The sequence below is a fragment of the Prionailurus bengalensis genome, chromosome A1, assembly GCF_016509475.1.
Source record: "Prionailurus bengalensis isolate Pbe53 chromosome A1, Fcat_Pben_1.1_paternal_pri, whole genome shotgun sequence".
NCBI classification, from domain to species: Eukaryota; Metazoa; Chordata; class Mammalia; order Carnivora; family Felidae; genus Prionailurus; species Prionailurus bengalensis.
In genome coordinates this window covers 174,338,875-174,365,284 of record NC_057343.1, presented here as the reverse complement: position 1 = coordinate 174,365,284, position 26,410 = coordinate 174,338,875, and the positions used below count along the sequence as shown (strand labels likewise).

Below are 26,410 nucleotides of genomic sequence, written 5' to 3'. Positions count from 1 at the left end.
CACCTCAAAGGGTGGCTAAGTTGGTAAATATAAATAAAAACTGACAATTTAAAACAACAACAAAAATAACATCTTGTGGGTTTAAAACAATGCAATGAAATAAATTGACAACAATAACAAGAAAGCAGTAAGTGTTAAATGACTTTTTTTTTTAATGTTTATTTTTGAGACAGAGAGACACAGCATGAGCAGGGGAGGGGCAGAGAGAGAAAAAGAGACATAGAATCCGAAGCAGGCTCCAGGCTCTGAGCTGTCAGGATAGAGTCCAACACGGGGCTTGAGCTCAGGAACCATGAGATCACAACCTGAGCCGAAGTCGGATGCTTAACTGAATGAGCGACCCAGGTGCGCCTAGAGTGACACAATTTTAAAGTTCTAGCATTTTCAGGAAGTGTGGAAAATGCTAATTTAGTATTGTAACTGCGAGGAGTTAAGGATGCATATTATAATCTCTAGAGCAACTACTAAAAGAATAGTCATATCATGATCAAATATCTAAATAGTTAAATAACAATAAAAAACAAAGGATAAAAATGATAGTAAATATTGTTGAATAGGGCACCTGGGTGTTTCAGTCAGTTAAGCGGCCAACTCTTGATTTCAGCTCAGATCATGATTCCATGGTTTGTGGGATTGAGCCCCGAGTGGGCCTCTGTGCTGACAGCACAGAGCCTGGTTGGGATTTTCTCTCTCTCCCTCTTTCTCTGTCCCTCCCCAGCTTGTGCTCTCTCTCTCTCTCTCAAAATAAACAATTAAACTTGAAAAAAAATTTAAATATATATTGTTCAATCCAACAAAAGGCAAAACAAAAAAAACAACAAAAAAAAAAAAAACCGAGAGAATAAAGGAACCAAGAACAGATGGAGTGAATAGAAAACAAATAGTAAAATGGTAAAAATAACCTCACTATATCAGTAACTAAATTAAATGAAAATGGACTAAACACTCTAAAAGAAAAAGATAGACTAGATTTAAAAAATTTTTTTTAACTTTTATTTATTTTGGGGGGGGGGGCACGTGGGGAAGGGGCAGAAAGAGATGGAGAAAGAGAACTCCAATCAGGCTCTGCACAATCAGCACAGAACCCGATGACCATCTCCAACCCACGAACTGCGAGATCACAACCTGAGCCACAGTCAGACACTTAACTAACTGAGCCACTCGGGCACCCCTAGATTTTTTTTTAATGCTTATTTTATTTTTGAGAGAAAGAGTGCAAGCAGGGGAAGGTCAGAGACAGAGGGAGACACAGGATCCGAAGCGGGCTCTGCACTGACAGCAGAGAGTCCAATGCAGGGTTCAGATTCATGAACCATGAAATCATGACCTGAGTTGATGTTGAATGCCTAACGGACTAAGCCACCCGGGGGACCCCAACAGACTGGATTTTTAAAATTCAACTATATGCTATACAGAGATACACTTTAAATATAACATCATCAAGTTCAAAAGAACATAAAACAACAGGATGGAAAAATAAATATTTTTCCACAGAAAAGATGTGGCTCAGCTAAATGAATATCAGATAAAGTAGACTTTCAATAATAACTATTACTAGAGATAAGGATAAGACACTGATAAAAGTGTCTAACTGAAAATAAGGTTTTCCTATTATATATTCAGAAATCAAACACGTGAAGCAAAAAATAACAGAACCAAAAAGAGAAGTAGACAAATCCACAGTCACAGCTAAAGATTTGAACACACACACACACACACACACACACACACACACACACCTCAGTAATCGATAGAACTAAATAAAAATCAGTAAGGATACAGAAGATCTGATCACATTATCAACCACATTGACACAATTAAATATTTATATGACAGTATGCCCAACAACTGCAAAACATGCATTCTTTTCAAATACAAATGTAATGTTCACCACATAGACCATATGCTGGACATAAAGCAAATCCCAAGAGATTTCAAAAGACTGAAGTCTTACAGAGTATGTGCTCTGATCACAATGGATTGAATTAGAAATTAATAACAATGAGAAATCTAGAAATGCCCCAAATATTTGGAAATTAGCAACTCATTTATACAAATTTCAAGAGTGGGCAAAACTAATCTGTAACGACAGTATTCAGGATAATGATTTCTTTTTTTTTTTTTTTTTAATTTTTTTTTTCAACGTTTATTTATTCTTGAGACAGAGAGAGACAGAGCATGAACAGGGGAGGGGCAGAGAGAGAGGGAGACACAGAATCGGAAACAGGCTCCAGGCTCTGAGCCATCAGCCCAGAGCCTGACGCGGGGCTCAAACTCACAGACCGCGAGATCGTGACCTGGCTGAAGTCGGACGCTTAACCGACTGCACCACCCAGGCGCCCCTGGGATAATGATTTCTTTTGGCTGAGAAGAACAGTCAGCATTCAAGGACTTGAAATGTCCTATATTTTAATATAGGTAGTGATTATACAGCTCTATTTATATATAAAAATTTATTCAAGATTTGTACTTATATACATTATTCCATATAAGCTATACCTCAATAAAAAAGTAATCAGAAAAATTGAGAGACATTAAATTCCCTAGGACCTAACAAAATATCTAGTTCATGCAGGATGCTTAATAAATGTTTGATGAATTAAAAAAGGAAAGAGAGATAAATAGAATGAAAAGACCTACCATACATTTAATACCATTTATACCCACTAGATTGGCAAAAGATAAAGAAGTGTGACAGTACCAAATGCTGGAGAGAATGAAAATCAGTAGGAACTCTTATCCTTTGCTGATGAGAATATAAATTGATACAATCACTTTAGAAAACAATCTGGCAATAGCTCATAAAGTATAGCATTCACATACCCTACCAACTGGCAATTCAATTCCTAGGTGTATACCCTGAGAAACTCCTGTCCAAGTGTACCAGGAGTTAAGCATAAGAGTGTTGGGGGTGGGGGTGGGGGTGGGGGCACCTGGGTGGTTCAATCAGTTGAGCATCCAACTTGTCTCAGGTCATGATCTCACAGTTCATGGATTTGAGCCCTGCACCAGAATCTGTGCTGTCAGCACAGAGCTCACTTTGATCCTCTGTCTTCCTCTCTCTCTCTCTCTCTCTCTCTACCCCTCCTCCACCTTCTCTCTCTCTCTCTCAAAAATAAATTAACATTAAAACAAATTTTTTACTTAAGGGCATCTGGGTGGCTCAATTGGTTGGGTGTCCTACTTTAGCTCAGGTCATGATCTCACCGTTACGGAGTTAAGCCCCCACGTCAGGCTCTGTGAGGACAGCTCAGAGCCTGGAGTCTGCTTAAGATTCTGTATCTCCTGGGGTGCCTGGGTGGCACAGTTGGATAAGTGGCTGACTTCAGCTCAGGTTGGGCTCTGTGCTGACAGCTCAGAGCCTAGAGCCTGCTTTGGATTCTGTGTGTGTGTGTGTGTCTCTCTGTTCCTCCCCTGCTTGTGCTCTCTCTGTTTCTCAAAAATAAATAAATGTTAAAAATTTTTGTTAAAGTATAAGAGACTCTTAAAAACTGAGAACAAACTGAGGGCTGATGGGGGGTGGGAGGGAGGGGAGGGTGAGTGATGGGTATTGAGGAGGGCACCTGTTGGGATGAGCACTGGGTGTTGTATGGAAACCAATTTGACAATAAATTTCATACATTTAAAAAAATTTTTCTTTTGTTAATAAAAAATAGGTGGGTTGATAATTTCTAGCTCAGATTAGATGATGAATTCATGGGTGTTCGTTATATTATTACTCTTTATAAGTTACATATAATATTTTTATATGTATTAAATAATGATAATTTAAAAATTTTTAATAAGGAAAAGACAGTAGAAAGTGTTATAGAAGTATGGAGAAATGAGTTATTTACTTCTTCCTAGAGGAAGAGAAGAAGTCAAGGAGAATTTCATTTAGCAGGTGTGTTAGGGATCCACATGATCACCCAGGTTTGATGATCGACTCAAGGACTCATAGAATTCAGTATACAGTTGCACTCACAGCTATGATGTATTATAGTCAAAGAATACAAAGCAACATCAACAAAGTATGTCAAATGGACATGACAATATGGTGGAAGGGCATTAAAGGCAGTGGGAACAGTACACACAAAGGAAAAGAGCTGTAAAAGGATGCCCCAGCCAGAGAACAAACCACAAGGCTGAAAAGTCCTTTCAGTGTGGCTGGAGCACAGGTGCTTTGGAGAGTATTAGAAAAAGAGAGTGGAGAGGGAAGGAGTTAGACTATAGAGTCAGACTCTTATACCAGGTAGGACATTTTAACCTTGTCCTATAAGCAACAGGAAGCCATTAAGTATTGTCTGTAGGGGAGTATAGTACAGTGCCTGTCTGTAGTAAACTGCTTAAGTCCTCCGAAAATTAAAATGCTGAACTCCTAACCCTCAATGTGATGCTATTAAGAATTGGGGCCTTTAGGAACTAATTAGGTGATGAGTGTGGAGCCCTCATGAATGAGATGAGTGACCTCATGAAAGAGACCATAGAGAGCTCTCTCACCCCTTCATCCATGTGAGGACAGAGGGACAAGATGGCAGTCCATAAACTAGGAAGACAGTTCCCACCACACACCAGATCTACTGGTACTTTGATCTTGGACCTTTCAGCCTTCAGAACTATGAGAAATAAATTGTTCTTTAAGCCCTACTATCTACTTTATGGGAGCCCGTATGGACAAACATACTGACATATAATAGAGTAGGCCCAAAATAAAGCCTGTTGATGTGATGTGACTCAAATTACTATGACAGTTCAAGATCTTTACTGATTTCTTGACAGTTCTTCAGCAGAGATGACAGAGCTTCACTGGATCATTTTAAACCATTCTAGGGGCACCCAGGTGGTTCAGTCAGTTAAGTATCTGACTCTTGATTTCAGCTCAGGTCATTAACTCACAGTTCTTGAGTTCAAGCCCCAAGTCAGGCAGTGCGCTGCTGGCACCTGTTTGGGTTTTCTCTCTTTTTCTCTGCCCCTCCACCAACATGCACACTCTCTCTCAAAATAAATACATACACATTTTTTAAACAAATAAATAAACCACTCTAGATTTCCTTGGATACACTAAACTAAACTAGATCCATAATCAAATGCACAATTAATTGAAACTGGTTCTAGAAACTGGGGGATCTAAAACTCATTCTAGAAAACCGGGGTTTAGCTTTACCAAAATGGAGCCTAATATCAGTTTGTGAAATTATCAGAAAAATACAGCATTCAGAATAAACCAGTAACAGCTACTATTTACTTTGGGCCAGGCAATGTGCTAAGTAGTTTATGGAGATTATTTTGGTTAATCTTCACAATCACCATTTAAAATAGGTATCATTTCCAAATTTTATAGTTAAAGAAGCAGACTTACAAATGTTAAATAATTTACCTAAGGTCACATAGGTCATGACTGCAGAGTGGAGCAGTTGATGTCAGGCTGAGTACTTCATGGCTTTAATTGATGTCCTGTTTATTTCTCAGAGATTATAGGGGCTAATCCCAATACTGCTTACCTCAGACACTGTCAGGGTGTAAAACATCATGGCCATCCATTGCACCTCACATGGCTCTGAACATCCATCCCTCCTGCCCCAAGGGTGGCTCAGCAGGGTTGGAATGGTTGGAGTTGCTGGACCACCACTGGGGTGAGAAGAAGCTGCCATATCTGTTTACTTTAACTTGACATATACATATGCTCATTTTCTAAATGGGCTGTGACAAGAAAAAGTTGGAAAGCTCTACTTGAATCTAATCCTCCACCTTCCCCTTTCTCAAAACCCTCTGGAAATCCTAATCCATGATCAGCAAACTCCCCTATATGTAGGCCACTTTCAGGCAAACAGGCTTGAGCAATGGAACGTGGAAAGGGCCCACAACTGCCACCTGACTGAGTACAGACAGGAGGAGACTCACCTCAAAATATCCAGAGGTCCTGGGGCGCCTGGGTGGCTCAGTCAGTTAAGCAGCCGACTTCGGCTCAGGTCATGATCTCGCGGTCCGTGAGTTCGAGCCCCGCGTCGGGCTCTGTGCTGACAGCTCAGAGCCTGGAGCCTGTTTCAGATTCTGTGTCTCCCTCTCTCTGCCCCTCCCCTGTTCATGCTCTGTCTCTCTCTGTCTCAAAAATAAATAAAATGTTAAAAAAAAATTAAAAAAAAATATATCCAGAGGTCCTAACTAACCAATGGGCTACTTACAACTAGGCACAGTTACCAAAAAACGTAAAATTCCGTAAATTGCCATACTTCCTCACCTTCCCTCCTTAAAAGCAGCCCCCTCCCACTGCCTTGTTGCAGACAGCCTCTCTGCTGTCGTGCTCACCCACTACCTTGCTACCTTGTGGTGTATTCAATAAACTTCTATCTCCTTTGTTCTGCCTCAGTGAATTCTTTCACCTCCTATGCAACCTGCTTGCTTCCACCCAATCATTGCCCCACATTTGGAGACCCTCATCTAATTGAGAGACACACCATTTAGACACCACATCCTAGACCTTCAATCTGTCTTTGGAAAGTCACAGATGTAAAACCTGACATCTCCTAAAGACAAGGCTTCTCTGTAACCTTGAAGTCACTATAAAACGACCCACCCTGGGGTGCCTGGGTGGCTCAGTCAATTAGGCATCCGACTTCAGTTCAGATCATGAGCTCACAGTTTGTGAATTCAAGCCCCGTGTTGGGCTCTGCGCTTACAGCTCAAAGCATAGAGCCTGCTTCAGGTTCTGTGTGTCCCTCTCTCTCTGCCCCACCTCTGCTTCTGCTCTTCTCTCAAAAATGAATAAACATTAAAAAAAATTTTTAATATAATAAAAAATAAAATAAATAAAAATAAATAAAATAAAATAACCCATCCTGAGAAGTAGACTAGGATTGCAGCAAAGATGTGCCCTCCTTCTCTCCCCTGCCCCCAGCATAGCTTTTCCAGTTTTCCTCAAGAGCAAACCCTGCTGTTTTGGACCAATCTCAGATTCTGACTCAAACCATGCTTGTTAACATCCTGTTAGTAAAACCTAAATTATGGTCACTTCTAACAACTAGAAATGTGTTCACAGAGCTGAGAAGTTGAAAGCCTCATATGAGGTAAGTCAGAAACCATCAAGACAGGGGCGCCTGGGTGGCTCAGTCGGTTAAGTGTCCGACTTCAGCTCAGGTCATGATCTCGCACTCCGTGAGTTCAAGCCCTGCATCGGGCTCTGTGCTGACAGCTCAGAGCCTGGAGCCTGTTTCAGATTCTTTGTCTCCCTCTCTCTCTGACCCTCCCCTGTTCATGCTCTGACTCTCTCTGTCTCAAAAATAAATAAATGTTAAAAAAAATTAAAAAAAAAAAAAAAAAAAGAAACCATCAAGACCCCCACAGCTGTGGCTTCATCATCCCACTCCATTCACACTGGCCTTGGTTGTTTTACTAATGTTGTTGTTGTTGTTGTTGTTTTCTGTATTTTATTAAGCTTTGACATCTTTGAAGACTAGGGTGGAATGGCCCCTCTCAGGATTAGGCAAATGACTAAACACACATTTCATATGCAAATCAGCCAATCCAAAGTCAGCATCTCCAGCCATCTCTTTAACTCACACACCAAGCCAATATTCCCCCTTTCCTAAATCAGCCCAAAGCTAGGTACCAGACTACTAGGGTCCACTCCCATAGCCTGGAGCCCTGCTATAATTATTCAAACTAGTCAATCCTCAACTTCTTACCTAGCCCCACCCATTCCTTCCAGTGTTGACTACAATAAAGGCTCTGGGCCATGCTCTTGGCTGTTCTTTCTGCCTCCTGACCAACCCTGGTACTTTCCCTGTGTACTGTGGTTCTGCATGGCATGGCATAACCCTTCCTCTTGGGAAGTGTGCATAATAAAACTATCAATGGCTCTGAACTCTTATCAGCATTCAGTCACCTCTATAAATCCCAGGTACAATCAAAACAGTTGTCACTTCTTACTATAGCAGTTAACACATACTGTATGATATTATGCATATGATAGATAATTTCACCTTTAGAGTTTAATCTCCCTGAGAACAAGAGCCATAGTTTACTAAGCTCTGTACTATGGGTTTGCATGCCTGAGAACATACACAATCAGTGTTTACTCAAATGAAGAATCTGCCGAACAGTGGCCAATTTGTCCCTTGGCAAAGCCATTTCCCTGGGATTGTTCTTCTCTCATAGCAACAATACACAGAACATGTTGGGAAGTGGGTCTCATTTTCCACAGGGAAGAAATAAACGCCAGCCCAAAATACAAGGCATCACATGCACTGTCAAGTTCCAACAAGGAGTCCAGGCCTGGGCCATTACTGAAAGCACTTACACAAGGACAAAGCAGAAAAAGGGCTATTCAGACACTCAGCGCCATAGCTCAGGACTCTGCCTCAGTGGCACAGAAAACAAATCATGGTAGCATTCACTGGAGAATAAATCTAAATTGTTTTCAGGGGCGCCTGGGTGACTCAGTCAGTTAAGCATCCAACTCCTGGCTTCAGCTCAGGTCATGATCTCACAGTTTCATGAGTTCAAGCCCCGTGCAGAGCCTGGTTGGGACTCTCTCTCCCCCTCTCTCTGCCCCTCCCCCACTCATTCTGTCTCTGTCTGTCTCAAAATAAATAAATAAATATAAATAAATAAATAGTTTTGAGCATCTAATTAGATGGGAGCAAGGGGAGGGGGACTGTATTTTGTTAATTATGTTGTGTTAAATATATATGCTCCATTGTGTTAAATATATATGCTTGAATTCTGGGATTTTGACTAAACTGTCCTCTATACCTTGGGATTTCTAGTGAATAACTCGGGCTATGGAAATTTGGATAAGTAGAAACTTTCTTTAAGATTAATAAGTAATGTACAGTCATTGGTTTTTAGGCTGGTCATCTGGTACTGACAAAAGGACATGGATGTGCAGTCTGAGGACTGGTGTTCAAGTATGGACTTTGTCATTAACTAGCTGTGTGACCCTGATAAAACTTTCACTTCTCCCAGTCTGTTTCTTTACTGTCCAATAAGAAAGAATCCTTCATAGGAAAACCACTCTGAGGATTTAATGTTATAATGTATGTTAAAGGTGCTTCATAAACTATAAAACACTGCATAAACATCAATCATCTATTACACTATAGAGGAGTCAGGCATGAAGGCTGCAACTAGCTAATGCTCAATATTTACAGTATAAATAAGTATCTCTTGCTGGTCAGCTGTGTGATCTCAGGCAAGAAACCTGTCTCTTTTTTTTTTTTCTTTTTGCCTCCTCTGATATTACTTCTCCCTTGTTCACTGGGCTCCAGCCACAGTGTCCTTGTTCCTATTCCTCCCAACAGAGCAAGTTCACTCCTGCCATAGGGGCTTTGTACCTCCTGTTCCCTCTCCCTGGAACATTCTTCACCAGTTCTTTACATGGCCTCCCACTTCTCATCAATCAGGCTTAGGTAAAATGTCATTTCTTTAGAGGCTTTCTCTGACCACCCTGACTAATGTTCCTTGCACATCATTCACCCAATATATATTCGTTTTATGTTCTTAGTACTTATTACAATCTGTTGACTTACTACACTCTCCTCCAGTAGAATAAAAAACACAGTACCAGAGATTCCCTTTCTGTCTTGTTCACCACTGTATTCCAATGCCTAAAACAACATCTAACTCATAATTAAACTCTCAATAAGCATTTGAATAAATGAAGTTGAAATAAGGTAATTATATCAAAAATTTCATTGACAGATATTTTATATGTACCTATGAGAACCCAGGCTCTATTTCAAGGTGCTGGAGTTCCATCTGAGAACAAAATAGACAAAAATCTCTACTTTCTAGGGGTGTGCCTACTAGTGTGGAAACAAACAAAAAAGATAAAAAGTAAAATCATACTATGTCTGATAATGTTAAGTGTTAAGAAGGAAAAAATAATAAAGCAAGAAAGAAGAACATGACATGTGTGTTTTAGATAGGGTAGCCAGAGAAAGAAATGAAAGACTGAGCCGTGAGAATATATGGGGAAAATGCAATCCAGGTGGTCAGGGTAACTGGGACAGTAATGAAGGTGTTGGAGGCTAACACAGTAGGAGATAAAATCAGGGAGGTTAAAGGAAGTCAGACTGTATAGGGTCTTTTGGCTAAACTAAGGACTTTCTTTGGCTTTTATCAAGAGTAGGATAGGAAAGTGTTGGAAAATATGAGCATCAGGGTATCATGACATGGTTTGCTATGAGGACTGCTAGGGCTGTTGTGCTGAGAATATCTGAAGGGCAAGGGAAAGGACTAGTGAAGATGCCACAATAACCTTGACAAGAGATGGTGGCTCCTGAAAGACTAGGGGAGGATCTGTGGGGATGGAAGATAAAATTTCGGGTTTGACAGTTGCATTGAGAGTTTAAGGGGTGGGGGGGTGGGGTCTGGGCTAGGAGTTAGAAGTTGAAACTCAACTGGTATTTATTACGGAGATGGAGTCCTAGCTCTACTACATTCTGGTGGCAAACTTGAGTAAACTTTTTTAGGTTCTAGGCCTCAGTTTCCCTAACAGTAAAACGGAGAAAATATTCCCACGTAACAGGGCCTTCAAGAGAACTATTTCGAAGTGTCAAAGGTTGATGGTGAGCAAGGTGAGAACCTGCACGAACCTGTATCAGAGTAAGGGGGCTACTGTGAAACCAGCGACTAACTTTCAGTTCCACGGAACACGCTCCAAGGCTCACCAGCGATCAAAGGGAAGCACGAAGGCCCGCATTGCAACGCGGGCTGCAGCTCCCAAACCTCGCGAGACTTGTTGGCCCGGCAAAGTCACCCTCCTACCCACATCTCGCGAGACCAAGGTTTATGAGCGGCTATCTGCCGGTTACGGCTTGCAGGAAAGATGGAGTATACTGCGTTGGGCACCGTGGAGGCCGCGGACAGCGGAGGGGCCCTGCCATACAACAGCTCGGAGGAGCGAGAAGGCCGGGAACCGGACGGACTGCGCTTCGACCGCGAGAGGGCGCGCCGCCTGTGGGAAGCAGTGTCCGGGGCCCAACCAGTGGGGAGGGAGGAAGGTGAGTCCGAGGACCTCAGAGGCAGTAAGTCCTTCGCCCACCCGCTCGTTTCGCTGGGAGCGGAGGAAGCGCGGGTTGGGAACGCGGACCAGCCCTCGGGTCTCCGGTCACACCCCCTGGCGCCCGGCCCGCCCCCTTGCGTGACGCGCCCGGGACTCCTTGACTCGTGCAGCCCAGCAGGGCCTGGGTACCGTGGGCCAGCTCCACGGAAAATTGAGGCCGCCGCACCCAGCGAATCAGGTCTCCGCTCTCCAGTAGTCAAGGGCCTTCTCATGCTCACACCGTTGGGGGTGGGGGTTCCCCCGCCTTTCTCATCCACCAGAGCGCAGCTCTTCCCTAAACTCGAGGACTGTAATTCCTATCCGTGCCTTCCCGGAGACCCACAGAACCTTCTCCGCCAGACTGCTATCCCCCCACCATTTTCCCCTGACTCTCCATTGTCCCAGTCTCCAAGTTCCCCCACCCCTAGTGTATCTTGCCTCCCTTCTCTCATGCCCCACACTTGCAAGAACTCCAGAAGGCCTTCTTACCCCATGTTCTTCCTGGCCTTGGTGACTGAACCTGGTTTACCCCTGTTTCTATTTGTGGAGTCTCTACTACCTGGGTCCTTTTTATGCGATGGGGGCCAGGAGCCTGAAAAACTGGCCAGGGTATACTTTGGGTCCAACTTCTTTGTATCCTAGGCTTGTCCCGAAGTTGTGAAGAACAGGGTACACTGGGGGGCACTTCTGGGCTGAAGCTTCCTAGCTTGCTCTACATTTGACCTGGCACTGGGTAAGATGGAGATAGAGGAGGATGGAAAGGGCTGGCCTGACCTGGTTGCGTGACTCCCTTCATGGTCCTTACCACTAGCTGCTTAACTCCAGTCCAGAAGTACAAGAACCGTCTGGCCTTCTGTGCTAATCCTGTCAAGTAATCTGCTCGGAAATCAGAAGGTTTGTTTGTTTGCTGAGCAGACTAATCATGGAAAGTTTAATATGTTGCTTGTGAACTGATTGTCCTGGGATAAAATGGACTTTTTGACCACATCCAAAGAAGATATGTTTAAATTTGGGGTCTGTGGTACATAGACCTATACCCTTGTATGTACTTCTCCAGTTTGAAAACTAGTCTAGTCTGACTCCTACTAAATTAATATGGGCCTTCTGTCTCCCTCATAATTTCAAACTTGTTTGGTACAAATCCCCCCAAACGCACCCCAATTTTCCTTTCACTAATTTGACAATCATTGATGTATGCTCAGTTCCTAGGACTGGCTGGGCATCAGAGCTACAGAGATGAGGAAGATACTGTCCTTCCCCCTGGGAGGGGTTTATAGTCTAGTCCAGGAAGCAGACACCAAAACAGTTTCAGTATAATGTAATGGGTGCAGTAAAGAGGAATGTGTAAGAATTGGTCGTGCACAAAGAGGAAGTGACCTTTGTCCTTGAGGGACAGGGAAGGCATCTGCTGGACCTTGAAGCAGAGAACACAGCAGCTGTGCTCTAAAAAGTGAATTGGTTATGTGTGTATGAATGTACAATGTCACTTAGGACCCAGTTCATTTCCCTACTGTCCTCGCTTTCCAGTATTTATATGAGGTCTAGATAGATACCTGTAACACCAGGTTCTACTCATCTTGGTTTTTGTTTTGTTTTTCTCTTAGCACTTTTATTGAGTTATAATTTATATACCATAAAATTCACCCATTCTAACTGTACAATGCAATGATTTTTTGCTAAAAGTATAGAGTTGTGTAGCCACAATTCTGTTTTAGAATATTTCCGTCACTCCAGTTAGTTCCTTTCTGCTTCTTTACATTAAATCTCCACTCTTACCTCCTGCCCTGGGCTACCACTGTCTCTAAAATTTGCCTTTTCTGAACATTTCATATAAATAAAATCATGCAATATGAATGCATTTGGCTTCTCTCAGCATGTTTTTGAGGTTCAGCCACGTTGTACCGTGCATTCATTATGTGCTTCATTATGTTTTGTTGCTAATAGAATCCCATTGTATAGATCTTGCTTTTTATCCTTTGACAGTCTCTGGCTTTTGAGTGGGCTGTTTAGACTGTTTGCATTTAATTTAATTATTGATAATGGCTAGATTTACATTTTCTATTTTGCTATTTATCTCCTTTTCATTTTGTTCTTCCTTTTCTCCTTTACTGACTTCCTTTGTGGTTAGTATTTTTTAGTGGACCATTTTACTTCCTCTGTCAATTTTTTATACTTTTTTTTTTAATGTATTTATTTTTGAGAAAGAGAGCACAAGCAGAGAAGGGGCAGAGTGAGAAGGAGACAGGATCTGAAGCAGGCTTTGTGCTGATAGCAGAGCCCAATGTGGGGCTCAAATCCATGAACCGTGAGATTGTGACCTAAGCTGAAGTCAGACTCTCAACCAAGACACCCAGGTGCCCTTTTTTTTTTGTTTAATTTTTATTTTTTAATTGTATTTTCTTAGTGCTCGAGGGACTATATGATGCATCTTAACTCATCACAGTCTACTTCAAATTAATACTAACTTAAATCTGATAAAATATATAAAAACATTCCTCTAATAGTGCTCCATCCCTCACCCTCCTTTGTACTATTATTGTCATATTTGTTACATTGATATATGTTATAAACCTAATTATTCAGTGGGGCGCCTGGCTGGCGCAGTCCGTTAAGCGTCCGACTTCAGCCAGGTCACGATCTCGAGGTCCATGAGTTCGAGCCCCGCGTCAGACTCTGGGCTGATGGTTCAGAGCCTGGAGCCTGTTTCCGATTCTGTGTCTCCCTCTCTCTCTGCTCCTCCCCCGTTCATGCTCTGTCTCTCTCTGTCCCAAAAATAAATAAACGTTGAAAAAAAAAAAAAACAACCTAATTATTCAGTGTCATAATTATTGATTTATACAACATCTGTTCTAAAGAAGTGAAGTTATTAAAAAAAGTATATTTGTGGGGCACCTGGGTGGCTCAGTCAGTTAACCCTCCGACTTCAGCTCAGGTCATGATCTCACAGTTTGTGGATTTGAGTGCCTCATCTGGCTCTGTGCTGACAGCTCAGAGCCTGAAGCCTGCTTTAGATTCTGTGTCTCCCTCTTTATCTGCCCCTCCCCTACTCACACTCTGTCTCTCTCTCTCTTTCAAAAAAACATTAAAAAATTTTTTGGGGTGGGCGCCTGGATGGCTCAGTCAGTTAAGCATCCAACTTCAGCTCAGGTCATGAACTCGCGTTTCGTGAGTTCAAGCGCCGTGTTGGACTCTGTGCTGACAGCCAGAGCCTGGAGCCTGGTTCAGATTCTGTGTCTCCCTCTGTCTCTGCCTCTACCCTTCCCCTATACTCTGTCTCTCTCTTTCTTAAAAGTAAATAAAGATTAAAAAAAATTTTTTATTGATTTTATTTATTGATTTTATTTAAAGATTTTAAAAATATTAAAAAAATATTTATAATGTCTTTTATATTAGCATACATATTTACCATTTCTGGTGTTCTTTTTTCTTCCTCTGGATTCATTACCACTTAGTACCACTTCCTTTCAGCTAACAGGGCTTTCTTTAGTATTTCTTGCAAGGCAAACCTGCTAACAATGAATTCTCTCAGTCTTTATCTGGGAATGTCTTTATTGTGTTTTCAGTCTTAAAGTACATATATATTTTTTTTTTTATTAAAAAAATTTTTTTTAATGTTTATTTATTTTTGAGAGAGGGGGGGAGACAGAGTGTGAGCAGGGGAGGGGCAGAGAGATAGGGAGACACAGAATCTGAAGCAGGCTCCGGGCTCTGAGCTGTCAGCACAGACCCCGACGCCAGACTCAAACTCACAAACCGCGAGATCATGACCTGAGCCAAAGTCAGACGCTCAGCCAACTGAGCCACCCAGGCGCCCCAAAGTATATATTTTTTAAAATAACATCTTTATTGATACATAATTCATACACCATAAAATGCACCTTTGTAAAATATATAATTTAGTGGTTTTTAGTATATTCACAGAATTGTACAACCATCACCACTATCTAATTTTAGAACATTTTCATCACCCCGGAAAGAAACCCTACACCCATTAGCAGTCACCTCTGACAATTGTTTATCTCCTTTCTGTTTCTATAGATTTGCTTATTCTGGATGTTTCATGTAAATTGAATTGTATAATATGTGGCCTTTTGTGACTGGCTTCTGTCACTTAGCATACTGTTTGAAGGATAGTTTTACTGGACATGGAATTATTAGTTGACAGTGTTGATCTTTCTCACTACTTTGAATATGTTATTCCACTGCTCTCTGGCTTTCATTGTTACAGATAAGAAGTAAGTCATTAATCAAATTATTCCACTGTACAGGATGAGTCATCTTTCTCTTGCTGCTTTAAAGAGTTTCTATCTTCCAGTAGCTTGACTATGATGTATCTAGGTGTAGATCTCTTGGTATTTATCATATTTTGAGTATCTTGAGGCTTTTAGCTGTATGGATTAATGTTTTTCTTTGATCAAATATGGGAAGTTTTCAGACATTGTTTCTTCAAACATGTGGGGTTTTTTCCTATTCCTTTCTCTTCTTCTGAGACTCCCCATATATATGTTTGGTATGTATTTGTTTGGTATACTTGATGTATCCCACATGTATCTGTGGCTCTGTTCATTATCAATTTTCTTTTTCTCTTTTCTTCAGTTTGAGTATTTCTGTTGCTCTATCTGCAAGTTCACTGATTCTTCTGCTACTTAGAAACTGATACTGATTTTTTCTAGTGTTTTTTTCATTTCATTTATTGTGCTTTCAGCTCAACTCTGTGTTATACATATTTTAAGTAGAAAACTTTTTAACACCACATCATCAATGCCATTACATTTGTTTTCTTCATGCCTTTTTTGATAATAAAATTTGAGTTTTTACACACCATCAACAGTATGGATTCACAAAATAGATAGAAGTGCTGAAGCTAAATAACTTTAACGGGGCTAATGTCCAATTCATTCTTGTAGACCACCCTGCCTGTTAGACTACACTGCCTAAACAGTCTGACCCACTGGTAGATTATGTCCACCTTGCTTTTACTAGGATCTTTTGTTGTTTACTGCTTTCTAACTATAGCTGTACCTAGAAATCCACTACCTCCTAATAAGCAATAAGAAGCAGGGTTCTAAATAGGTTATATCTATCCCTGAGAACCAACTTCAGACAACTGATGAATTTCTGTGGAGCTGAGTTGAGATTCTAAGGCCCAAGGAATAGCAAGTCATGGGGCGCCTGGGTGGCTCATTTGGTTAAGTGTCCGACTCTGTGTTTCAACTCAGGTCACGATCTCACGGTTTGTGGGTTTGAGCCCCACATTGAGCTCCTTGCTAGAAGTGTGGAACCTGCTTGGGATTCTCTCTCTCTCTCTCTCTCTCTCCCTCCCTCCCTCCCTCCCTCCCTCCCCCTCCCTCCCTCCCTCCCTCTTTCTACCCCTCTCTAGCTTGCTCTCTGTCAAAGTACATAAATAAACTTAAAAAAAAAAAAAAAAGGAATAGTAAGTCATTATAGATTAGCGGTGTTCACCATTAATTGGAATATTGGAGATGGTTTAGTCACGCCAGCTATTCTGGCCCTAGTATCCTAAGGCAACTTAAGGCACATTAAGTCACCCAAAGACAATTGTAACTTGAATTGAGGTGTCACGATCATTTTCTCCCCCAAATACTACTTTCCCTAAATTCCTTAAATTTATGAATTATCTTGCTTCTCTACACCAGCTGTCTCTGTCCATACTTCATTGACCCTGTAAAAATCAGCCCTATGCCAGATCTCTTAGTCTCTTCCCCATACATCTAGATAGTTGGCTACAATATGGATACAAATTAAATCCTGCCAATCGTGTCTTATCATAATATAGGGAAGACACAAATGCAGTGAAGACCATATTCGTATGGCTGTTGGCTATTGTTATGGTCAATAAAGGTCATGGAGGGGTGCCTGGGTGACTCAGTCGGTTGGGCAGCTGACCCTTTGGCTCAGGTCGTGATCCCAGCATCATGGGATCAAGCCCCATGTCAGGCTTTGTGCTGAGTATGGAGTCTGTTAAGATATTCTCTCTCTCTCTCCCTCCCTCCCTCCCTCCCTCCCTCCCTCCCTCCCTTTGATCCTCTCCCCCACTCATGCTCTCTCTCCTTCTCTCTAAAATAGGGGGGGAAAAAGAAAGAAAGAAAGAAAGAAAGAAAGAAAGAAAGAAAGAAAGAAAGAAAGAAAGAAAGAAAGAGAAAGAAAGAAAGGTCATTGCATTATGAGATCGTCCTACATCAGCATCCTTTATCCAGCTTTATGAGCTGAGATGTAGGGTCATTGACAATGGAAGCTTCTTCCAGCAAGGATGTGATGGAAGCCTCAGACACTATAGATCTTCTGTTGAAACAGTCATATATTGTTCCTAGAGACATTTGTGGAGGCCCAACCTAGTACCTTCAGCCTGTCCAATGTTGTTGTTGTTGTTGTTTTTTAATTTTTTTTTCAACATTTTATTTATTTATTTTTTGGGGGACAGAGAGAGACAGAGCATGAACGGGGGAGGGGCAGAGAGAGAGGGAGACACAGAATCGGAAACAGGCTCCAGGCTCCGAGCCATCAGCCCAGAGCCTGACGCGGGGCTCGAACTCACGGACCGCGAGATCGTGACCTGGCTGAAGTCGGACGCTTAACTGACTGCGCCACCCAGGCGCCCCTGTTGTTGTTTTTTTTAAGTTCACTTATTTTGAGAGAGAGAGAGAGAGAGAGAGAAATCATGAGTGGGGGAGGGACAGAGAAAGAGGAGGAGAGAGAGAATCCCAAGTAGACTCCATGCTGTCAGCATAGAGCCCAATGCAAAGCTTGAACTACCAACTGTGAGATCATGACCTGAAGTTGGACACTTAACCAACTGAGCTACCCAGGCACCCCTCCAATGATTTTTCTAAGCATCAGATTTCTTATATCAAATCTGACCAATTTTGGAGAGGTAGTAGTGTTATGTATGGATATCAGGGCAACCGAGATGCACATTCAGGCCACCTTCTCAGAATTCTGATAATTTATGAAGTTCTTTTTCCCAACATGGACCTTAGCTTCCTCCAACCTTGTGAACCTCTCATGGTTTTTATGGGTCAGGAATTTAGGAAAGGCTTAGCTGGACAGTTCTCTCTCAGGGTTTGAAGGGCTCTAAGACTCTATCCCAGGGCCTCCTTCCTTTTCCATCTACACTAGGCATTCTTTTCTAGCCCATAGCCTTATTTATGATTGATATATTGATGATTCTCAACTTATATCTCCAGTTCTGACCTCTCCCTTGAGCTCCAGACTTGAATCTTCAACTGACTACTTGATATCTCTACACATATATCTGATAGACCACTCATGTTTAACATAGCCAAAGAAAAGTCTTAAATTCTCCTCCAAGGCTGTCTTCCTCCAGTTTTCATCTCATCTTAGTTTAGTTGCTCAAGTTCAAAACCTAAGAGTTACCCTTGACTCCTTCCTTCATTCTCTCACATCAAATCAAAGAAATTGTGTATCAGATCTACTTCTAGAACGTAATTCGAAATCCATGCACTTTTCTCTGTCTCCATTGCCAACCTCCATTCCCATCTCCATACAGTCTACTGACACAATGATCAGAGTATTCTTTCCAAAACATAAGCCAGATCTTATTGCCTCTTCTTGCACTAAAAACAAAATCCATAGTTCAAATCATGGCTTCTGAGGCCTTGTATTCATCCAAAATGATCTTGTAGGCCTCACACTGCCTCTCCAGCTTTATTTCCTACCACTTTTGTCTCATTCACCATACTCATGCCACATTGACCTCCTTTCCCTTCTTTGAATATGCCAAACTCATCCCTGCCTCAGAGATTTGGCACTGTCTCAGGCTGCAACACTATTTCCCCCAGACCTCCTTGTGGCTGATGTCTCCTAAGATGGTCTTCATTGACTGTGTTGCCCCCATCATTCTCTAGCACTGATTTTGTTTTCATAGCATTTCTCCCTCTCTGTCACTATTTTGCTTTTTATTTACTTTGTACTGTGTTTTGTTGATATGGCCCCAGTGCTGGCACATAGGATGTATTCTGAATATATATTTGTGGACTGTGTGGATATACTCTGAGGCCAGAGAGGTGCCTCTTTATTCATTTAGTAGTTATTTACCAAGCTCCTGCTATGGGTCAGGTATCATACTAGATACTGGGGATACAAAGTCATAAACAACATGGTCTCTGCCCTGTTTAGTCTTTGGAAGTCAGATTCTGAATATCTTTGAAAAAGAATTTCATTGGGGCACCTGGGTGGCTCAGTCAGTTAAGCGTCAGATCAGGTCATGATCTCGCGGTTTGTAGGTTCGAGCCCCGCATCGGGCTGTCTTCTGTCGGTGCGAAGCCTGCTTCAGATCCTCTGTCCCCTCTCTCTCTGCCGCTCCCTCTCTCTTTCTCCCTCGAAAATAAATAAACATTAACAAATTATTTTAAAAAAAGAAATAAAGAAACTTAAAACAGTAAAAGAATTTCATCTCCTTTAATTAAAAAAAAAAAAAAAAGAGAGAGAAAGAAATCCAGCATCTCCAGGTCTGGAGAGGATGGCTGGACTCTTACTCCTGGGTACCATCTCCCCCTTGTGGGCTTTGCAATCCTTTTTTTTTTTTTTTAATTTTTTTTTTTTTAACGTTTATTTATTTTTTGAGACAGAGAGAGACAGAGCATGAACGGGGGAGGGTCAGAGAGAGGGAGACACAGAATCCGAAACAGGCTCCAGGCTCTGAGCTGTCAGCACAGAGCCCGACGCGGGGCTCGAAATCACTGACCGCGAGATCATGACCTGAGCCGAAGTCGGCCGCTTAACCGACTGAGCCACCCAGGCACCCCCTTTTTTTTTTTTTTTTAAGTTTATTTATTTTGAGAGAGAGAGAGAGAGAGAGAGAGAGAGAGAGAGAGAGAGAATCCCAAGCAGACTCTGTGCTGTCAGCACAGAGCCCAACATAGGGCTCAATCTCAGGAACTGTGATATCATGACTTGAGCCAAAATCAAGAGTTGGACACTAAACCAATTGAGCCACCCAGGTGCCCTGAGCTTTGCATTCTGAGTAGCCTCTCATTCTCCCTTTAAAATAAAAGTTCTGGGACAGAACATCCGAGTCTTGATACCAGCTTAGGTCTTGATCTCAGGGTTGTTAGTTCAAGCCTCAAATTTGGCTCCACACCCAGTGTGGGGCCTACTTAAAAATTAATTAATTAATTAACTCTGGCCCAGATATGTAGACAGATCCACTTTCCTTGGTTTCTCTGAACCCAGATGAGCCTGGCAAGGTCTTTCACAAAAATTTACCAATCACCATAGGAGAAAAATGTGGAAATAAACAGATTCTAAGGGGCAGAAATACAGCCAGACAATAGCCTTTCTGCCCAAAAGGGCTGGCATAGATAAACTTTAGATCTTGTAGAGTAGGGAAAGTCACCTTAAAAGTTTCCTACCAAGAATCTCCCTCCAAGGCATTTTGGCCATGTTTTGCTCCAGAGTGAAAAATATAAAACATGGGCTTGCTGTCCCCTCATGGTTTTCTGAACTCTGCCCTGCCTCAGATTATTGGTGTCATTATAGAACTCATGCCTTGGGTGAAATTTTACTTCTCCCCAAAGGTAAGGCTTAGTTCTCTGGGCCCAGTGATTAAAAACAAGCTAATATGGGGGCGCCTGGGTGGTTCAGTCAGTTGAGCATCCGACTGTTGGTTTTGGCTAGGGTCATGATCTCGTGGTTTCTTTCTCTCTCTCTCTCCCCCTTCCCCCCCTCCACTCACGTTCTCTCCCTCTCCCTCCCTCCCTCTCCCTCCCACCCTTTCCTTTCCCTCTCTCCCTCTTCTCTCTCTCTCTAACTCTCTCTCAAAATAAACTTAAAAAAAAAGAACAGGTTAATATCATAAGTACCTACAGTGTAGAACTTGTGTAATATGTTAGCTGATTTTAGGTGTTTCAAAGTCAGATCAAGAACAGTGAGAAAAAATTTAACACATATCAAGTTATAGAATAAGAAATACCCTGGAGGGGCTCCTGGCTGGCTCATTCGGTTAAGTGTCCAACTTCAGCTCAGGTCATGATCTCACAGCTTGTGAGTTCGAGCCATGCATCAGGCTCTGTGCTGACAGTTCAGAGCCTGGAGCCTGCTTCGGATTCTGTCTCTTCCTCTCTCTCTCTCTCTCAAAAATAAATAAACATTAAAAAATTTAAAAAAAAGAAATATCCTGGAGCATCTAGCTGACTTAGTTGGTGGAGCATGCAACTCTTGATCTTGGGCTTCAAGTCCCATGTTGGGCATAAAGATTACTTAAAATAAAATCTTTAAAAAAAAAAAACCTTCACAGGTACAACATAGAAAATAATTAATTTGCTTAGAACCACAGGACTCGAAAAAGAATTTGACATGTAACACTGACAGTGAGCATGCACTAAGCCAGACATTGCACTGCTTTGTATGGAAAAACCACAAGGAGAATACATTCAATGAGATACAAGTTACTAGTACAGTAGTCTCCTTTATTCATGGGGGATATATTCCAAGACCCCTACTGAATTCCTAAAACCACAGATTGTACCAAACCCTATACACACTGTGTTTTTTCCTATATACATACATACCTATGATAAAGTTTAATTTAGAAATTAGGCACAGTAATAAGAGATTGACAACAATAACTTAGTAAAATAAAACAATTATAACGATATACTGTGGGGCGCCTGGGTGGCTCAGTTGGTTGAGCGACTGACTTCGGCTCAGGTCATGATCTCACAGTTTGTGAGTTCGAGCCCCGTGTCGGGCTCTGTGCTTACCGCTCGGAGCTTGGAGCCTGCTTCGGATTCTGTGTCTCCCCCTCTCTCTGCCCTTCCCCTGCTCATGCTCTGTGTGTGTCTCTCTCTCAATAATAAATAAACGTTAAAAAAAATTAAAAATAAAAATATATATACTGTAATAAAATTCATGTGAATGTGGTATCTCTGTTTCTCTCTCAAAATATCTTACTGTGCTGTACTTACCCTGTGGTAATGTGAAATGATAAAATAGCTATATGGTGAGATAAAGTGAGGTGAATGACGTAGGCATTGTGACACAGCGTTAGCCTACTATATTGATGTGTAAGAAAGAAGATCATCTGCTTCCAGACTGCAGTTAACTGTGGGTAACTGAAATCACAGGAAGTGAAACTGCAGATGAGGTAGGACTTCTGTATCCCCATTTTAAACAAAGGAAAACCACAGGAGGAGATTAAGCAATTTCTATAAAATCACGCAGTAACAGTAAGTAACAGCTGCAGGATTTGAACCCAAGTCAACATGCCTGGGGAACCCAAGATCCTAACCGTGGTTTGTACCATACACATTTAACTGGTATTAGATTATAGTTTATGTTTACTATATAATAACAGGATTAATTTACCTTTTTTCCTGAAGGTAAAAGATTATCCAGCAGCATCTTCTAATTGATACTTATCCTCCAAAACTTCTTTTCAAATCTTCTGATTTATTCAAAAGAAACCAATTTTTAATGTTTCCCTAATGAACAAACACATTATTTCCATACAAAAAGAATGTTCTAGTCTTTTCGGTGAGTTGTTTTTATTTTATTTTATTTTTTTAACGTTTTTATTTATTTTTGAGACAGAGAGAGATAGAGCATGAACGGGGGAGGGGCAGAGAGAGAGGGAGACACAGAATCGGAAGCAGGCTCCAGGCTCTGAGCCATCAGCCCAGAGCCCGACGCGGGGCTCGAACTCACGGACCGCTAGATCGTGACCTGAGCTGAAGTCAGACGCTTAACCGACTGAGCCACCCAGGCGCCCCCTGTTCTAGTCTTTTAATAACTAAACCCCAATGCAATTTTCTAACCAATTCTGTATGTACAGTTATACCAATGTAAATTCTTAAAATCAGAAAAAGTGGGGCACCTAGCTGGCTCAGTAGGCATCAAGTATGTAACACTTGATGTTGGGGTTGTGAGTTTGAGCCCCACATGGGGTGTAGAGATTACATAAAATATTTTAAAAATAAAATACAATAAAATAGTAAAATCAGGGGCGCCTGGGTGGCGCAGTCGGTTAAGCGTCCGACTTCAGCCAGGTCACGATCTCGCGGTCCGTGAGTTCGAGCCCCGCGTCAGGCTCTGGGCTGATGGCTCAGAGCCTGGAGCCTGTTTCCGATTCTGTGTCTCCCTCTCTTTCTGCCCCTCCCCCGTTCATGCTCTGTCTCTCTCTGTCCCAAAAATAAATAAACGTTGAAAAAAAAAAAATTTTAAAAAAAAATAGTAAAATCAGCAAATGCTGTTGATCTTCTAGTGGAATAAATTTGGGGGTGGCTTCATTTTTAATTCCACAGAAAATGTTCACATATAATAAAAAGATAAAGAATTTATCATTACAATTTTTTTACGAAGAATGAAAAAATGATTCCCTTTTCAAGTCTTTCAATCTTTCTGATTCTATCTGGGAAGAAGTCTCAGGTGCTGCCATGTCTCAACACCTCTCTTCGTAGTTGCTGCTCTCTTATTCTTCTAAGGGAGAGCTCCAAGCCTGTCACCAGTGTCTGGCTAGAATTATTTCATTTTTATTGGTATCTAGTTTAAGTTTATGCTCTAAAGATTCATTTTTTTTAAAAAGAAAGAAAAAAAAAAACAGGAGGGGAGAGGCACAGAGAGAAGGAGAAAGAGAATTCCAAGCAGGCTCCACACTGAGCCCTAACACAGGGCTTAATCCCACAACCCTGGGATCATGACCCGAACCATAATCAAGAGTCATACGCTTAACCAACTGAGCCACCCAGGCGCCCTTAAAGATTCCTTTTTAAAAGAATTTATAGCATGGTGATTATAGTTAATGCTGTATTGTATATTTGAAAGTTGCTAAGAGAGTAAATCTGAAAATTTCTCATCATGAGAAAAAGATTTATAACTATGTATGGTGACAGATGTTAACTAGATCTATCATGGTGACCATTTTGTAATATATACAAATATCAAATCATTATATTGTATACCTGAAACTAATACAATGTTATATGTCAATTATATTTCAAAAAAAATTACTTAGTAAAGAAAATTGCCTTACACGAGTTGTAAAGTAAGTAATTAGGTAAGTGATGTGAGAACATAGCATGCGTCATGAAAACATAGGTGAGGAGTGACAAAGCTTTGCCGAGATATGATGGTATGGCATTCCGTTACTCAGTGCCTGTGTTTGAGAGGGTTCAAAGATGGCACTGTTGAAGCAGATTTTTAACTCAAAGATTTTTTTATTTTCCTCTCTGTAGTGGAGCACATGATCCAGAAGAACCAGTGTCTCTTTACCAATACTCAGTGTAAGGTTTGCTGCGCCTTGCTAATTTCTGAGTCCCAGAAGCTGGCACACTACCAGGTATGCCACTGTACCTTTAAATACTTTACTCCCCCCGCCACACACACACACACACACCAAAAAAAAAGAAAAACTTTACTTTCCACACTCCGTGCCAAGCCCTCACTTCCTTCTTAGCCACCCAGACATCACCTCCATGCATGTTGACTGTGACTTGAAGATTGACTTAATTTTTTGCATCTCATTTCTCCCGTCCAAATCAAGATCATTATACTTACGTCTTCCTTCTCAGCTTAATGTAGTAGAAAGTATGCACTTCGGCTTTAAATAGACTGAGTTAGAATCACAGCTCTGCTGCTCATCTTGGGCAAGAAACCTCACCATCTTCAGCCTTAGTTTCCTTATCAGTACGACAGAGATGATGATAATTTTCTCATAGATTGCTGTGCAGATTAGATTTGATAGCATTTAAAGTGCTTTAAACAGAGTAGGAACTCAATAAACTAGGTTTCTTCTCCCACCCTCTCCTCAAAATTTTTGTGAGGATGAATCAAATGAAAATCTAGTGTTTTTGAGTGCCTTGTTAGATATGAAATGGCATTTGGCTATCTTTGATCTTTTTCCTGGGTTCTTGCAGAGCAAAAAACATGCCAACAAAGTGAAGAGATACCTAGCAATCCATGGAATGGAGACATTAAAGGGGGAAACGAAGAAGCTAGACTCAGATCAGGTAATCCAGCTGCCATGTTGAGACCACTCGCTTCCTGATGAAGCCAGCAGGCAGGTTGGTGTGGTGGAAAGAATGTGGGCTTTGAGTCAGACTGAATCGGCTTCAAATCCTAGCCATGTTGTGTGACTTGGACAAGTGTTGTTACTTCTCTGAGCCTTGATTTCTTCCTCCATAAAAATGAGGATGTTAATATCAACATTTTAGGATTTTTCCAACCTAAAATGAGGGAAAATTTATCAAAAGCACCAAACACACAGCGGCTCAGTATATAGAGCCATTGTTATGCATTACCACCCAGTGGTTTATTGGAGCAGGACCAAAAGCTTCTCATTTACTACTCAAGGAGAAAAAGTGGAAGGAAGCCAGGCTGCTTGCTTTCTTGAAATGGGAGGGAAAGAGCTGAGTTCAGCACTTGAATGTTTTGAATAAACAGGTGGAAGAAACAACTTTCCAAATGCCTGTTCTGATTGAGGTGTAATTGCATTGCTTTTTGGCTTAGAAATACTGTGAGAATTATGCTGAAACAATCCTAATCCCTCAAGGGTACCATTAATTTTGTTTTATGGGAGGTTGTTCAAATGTCATGGGATGAGAAGTAGCAGACTAAGGCCCTATACTAGCTCTGCAACATATTGGTTTGATGACTTTGGGCAAATCACTTAATCTCTCTGTACTTTATTCATAAAATGGAGATAATAATTCCTACCTTTTAAGGGTATTGTAAGGTAAAATTACAATTCTTGATGGATGCTCAATGAATGAAAATTTACAGATAGCCTCCTATTACAGTGTTCACAGGCGTGGAAGGGCCTTGCTCATCCCTTCTCCAAATTCACTGGACCCATCCCCTTGTTGCCCTTCTGCTTATGATTTAGAATTCAGAGAGACAAGATCAACTATGGGACCCTAGACAAGTCACTTCACCTCTTTGTATCTTGATTACTTCAACTCTCAGGGTGGCCCAGTAGTTCAAATGAAGTGACTGACTTTCTTCTTCCTCTGCAACAAAGAATTATTTACTCCAAAATGTCAATAGTGCCAGGATTAAAAAATCCTCTTAGAATGAATACTTTATTCAGAGATCAGACCTCAGAGAGAGGCTGGGAGCTCTTAACATAGGCTTGAAATACGTTGTTTTCTGGTGTAATCACAATCAACAAATAATATCTGCTTGTTCAACAAATCCTGAGTATCTACTATTTGTCAGACTCCAGCAGGGTGCTAAGGATAGGAAATAAAGATGAGTCCAATGGTCCATACCCAAACACTGCACTTTGGTTCACAGAAAAGTCTCCTAAGCTATGACACTGTCAGTTTGGGTGACAAGTGCTATGATAGAGATCTGTTTAATGTACTCTAGGCATGCAGAGGAGGAACAAGATTAATTATTTTCTGAATACTC

At 41.4% G+C, this 26,410-nt stretch overlaps 1 protein-coding gene across 4 annotated transcripts in view; it reads left to right on the top strand.

The window, feature by feature from the left end:
* Nucleotides 1-10,755: 10,755 nt before the first annotated feature.
* ZNF346 (zinc finger protein 346) overlaps nucleotides 10,756-26,410 on the top strand; it is a 31,253-nt gene continuing 15,598 nt past the window's right edge. For 3 of the 4 annotated variants that reach the window (XR_006299380.1, XM_043594307.1, XM_043594220.1), the window contains exons 1-3: nucleotides 10,762-10,982; nucleotides 24,235-24,338; nucleotides 24,916-25,008. Coding sequence is in view for 3 of the 4 variants with exons in the window: in XM_043594307.1 (XP_043450242.1) it covers nucleotides 10,808-10,982; nucleotides 24,235-24,338; nucleotides 24,916-25,008 (372 nt within the window). In the remaining variant the exon portion in view is untranslated. Of the gene's footprint in view, nucleotides 10,983-24,234; nucleotides 24,339-24,915; nucleotides 25,009-26,410 lie in introns of all 4 variants that reach the window. The other variant, XM_043594136.1, reaches the window with a different exon arrangement.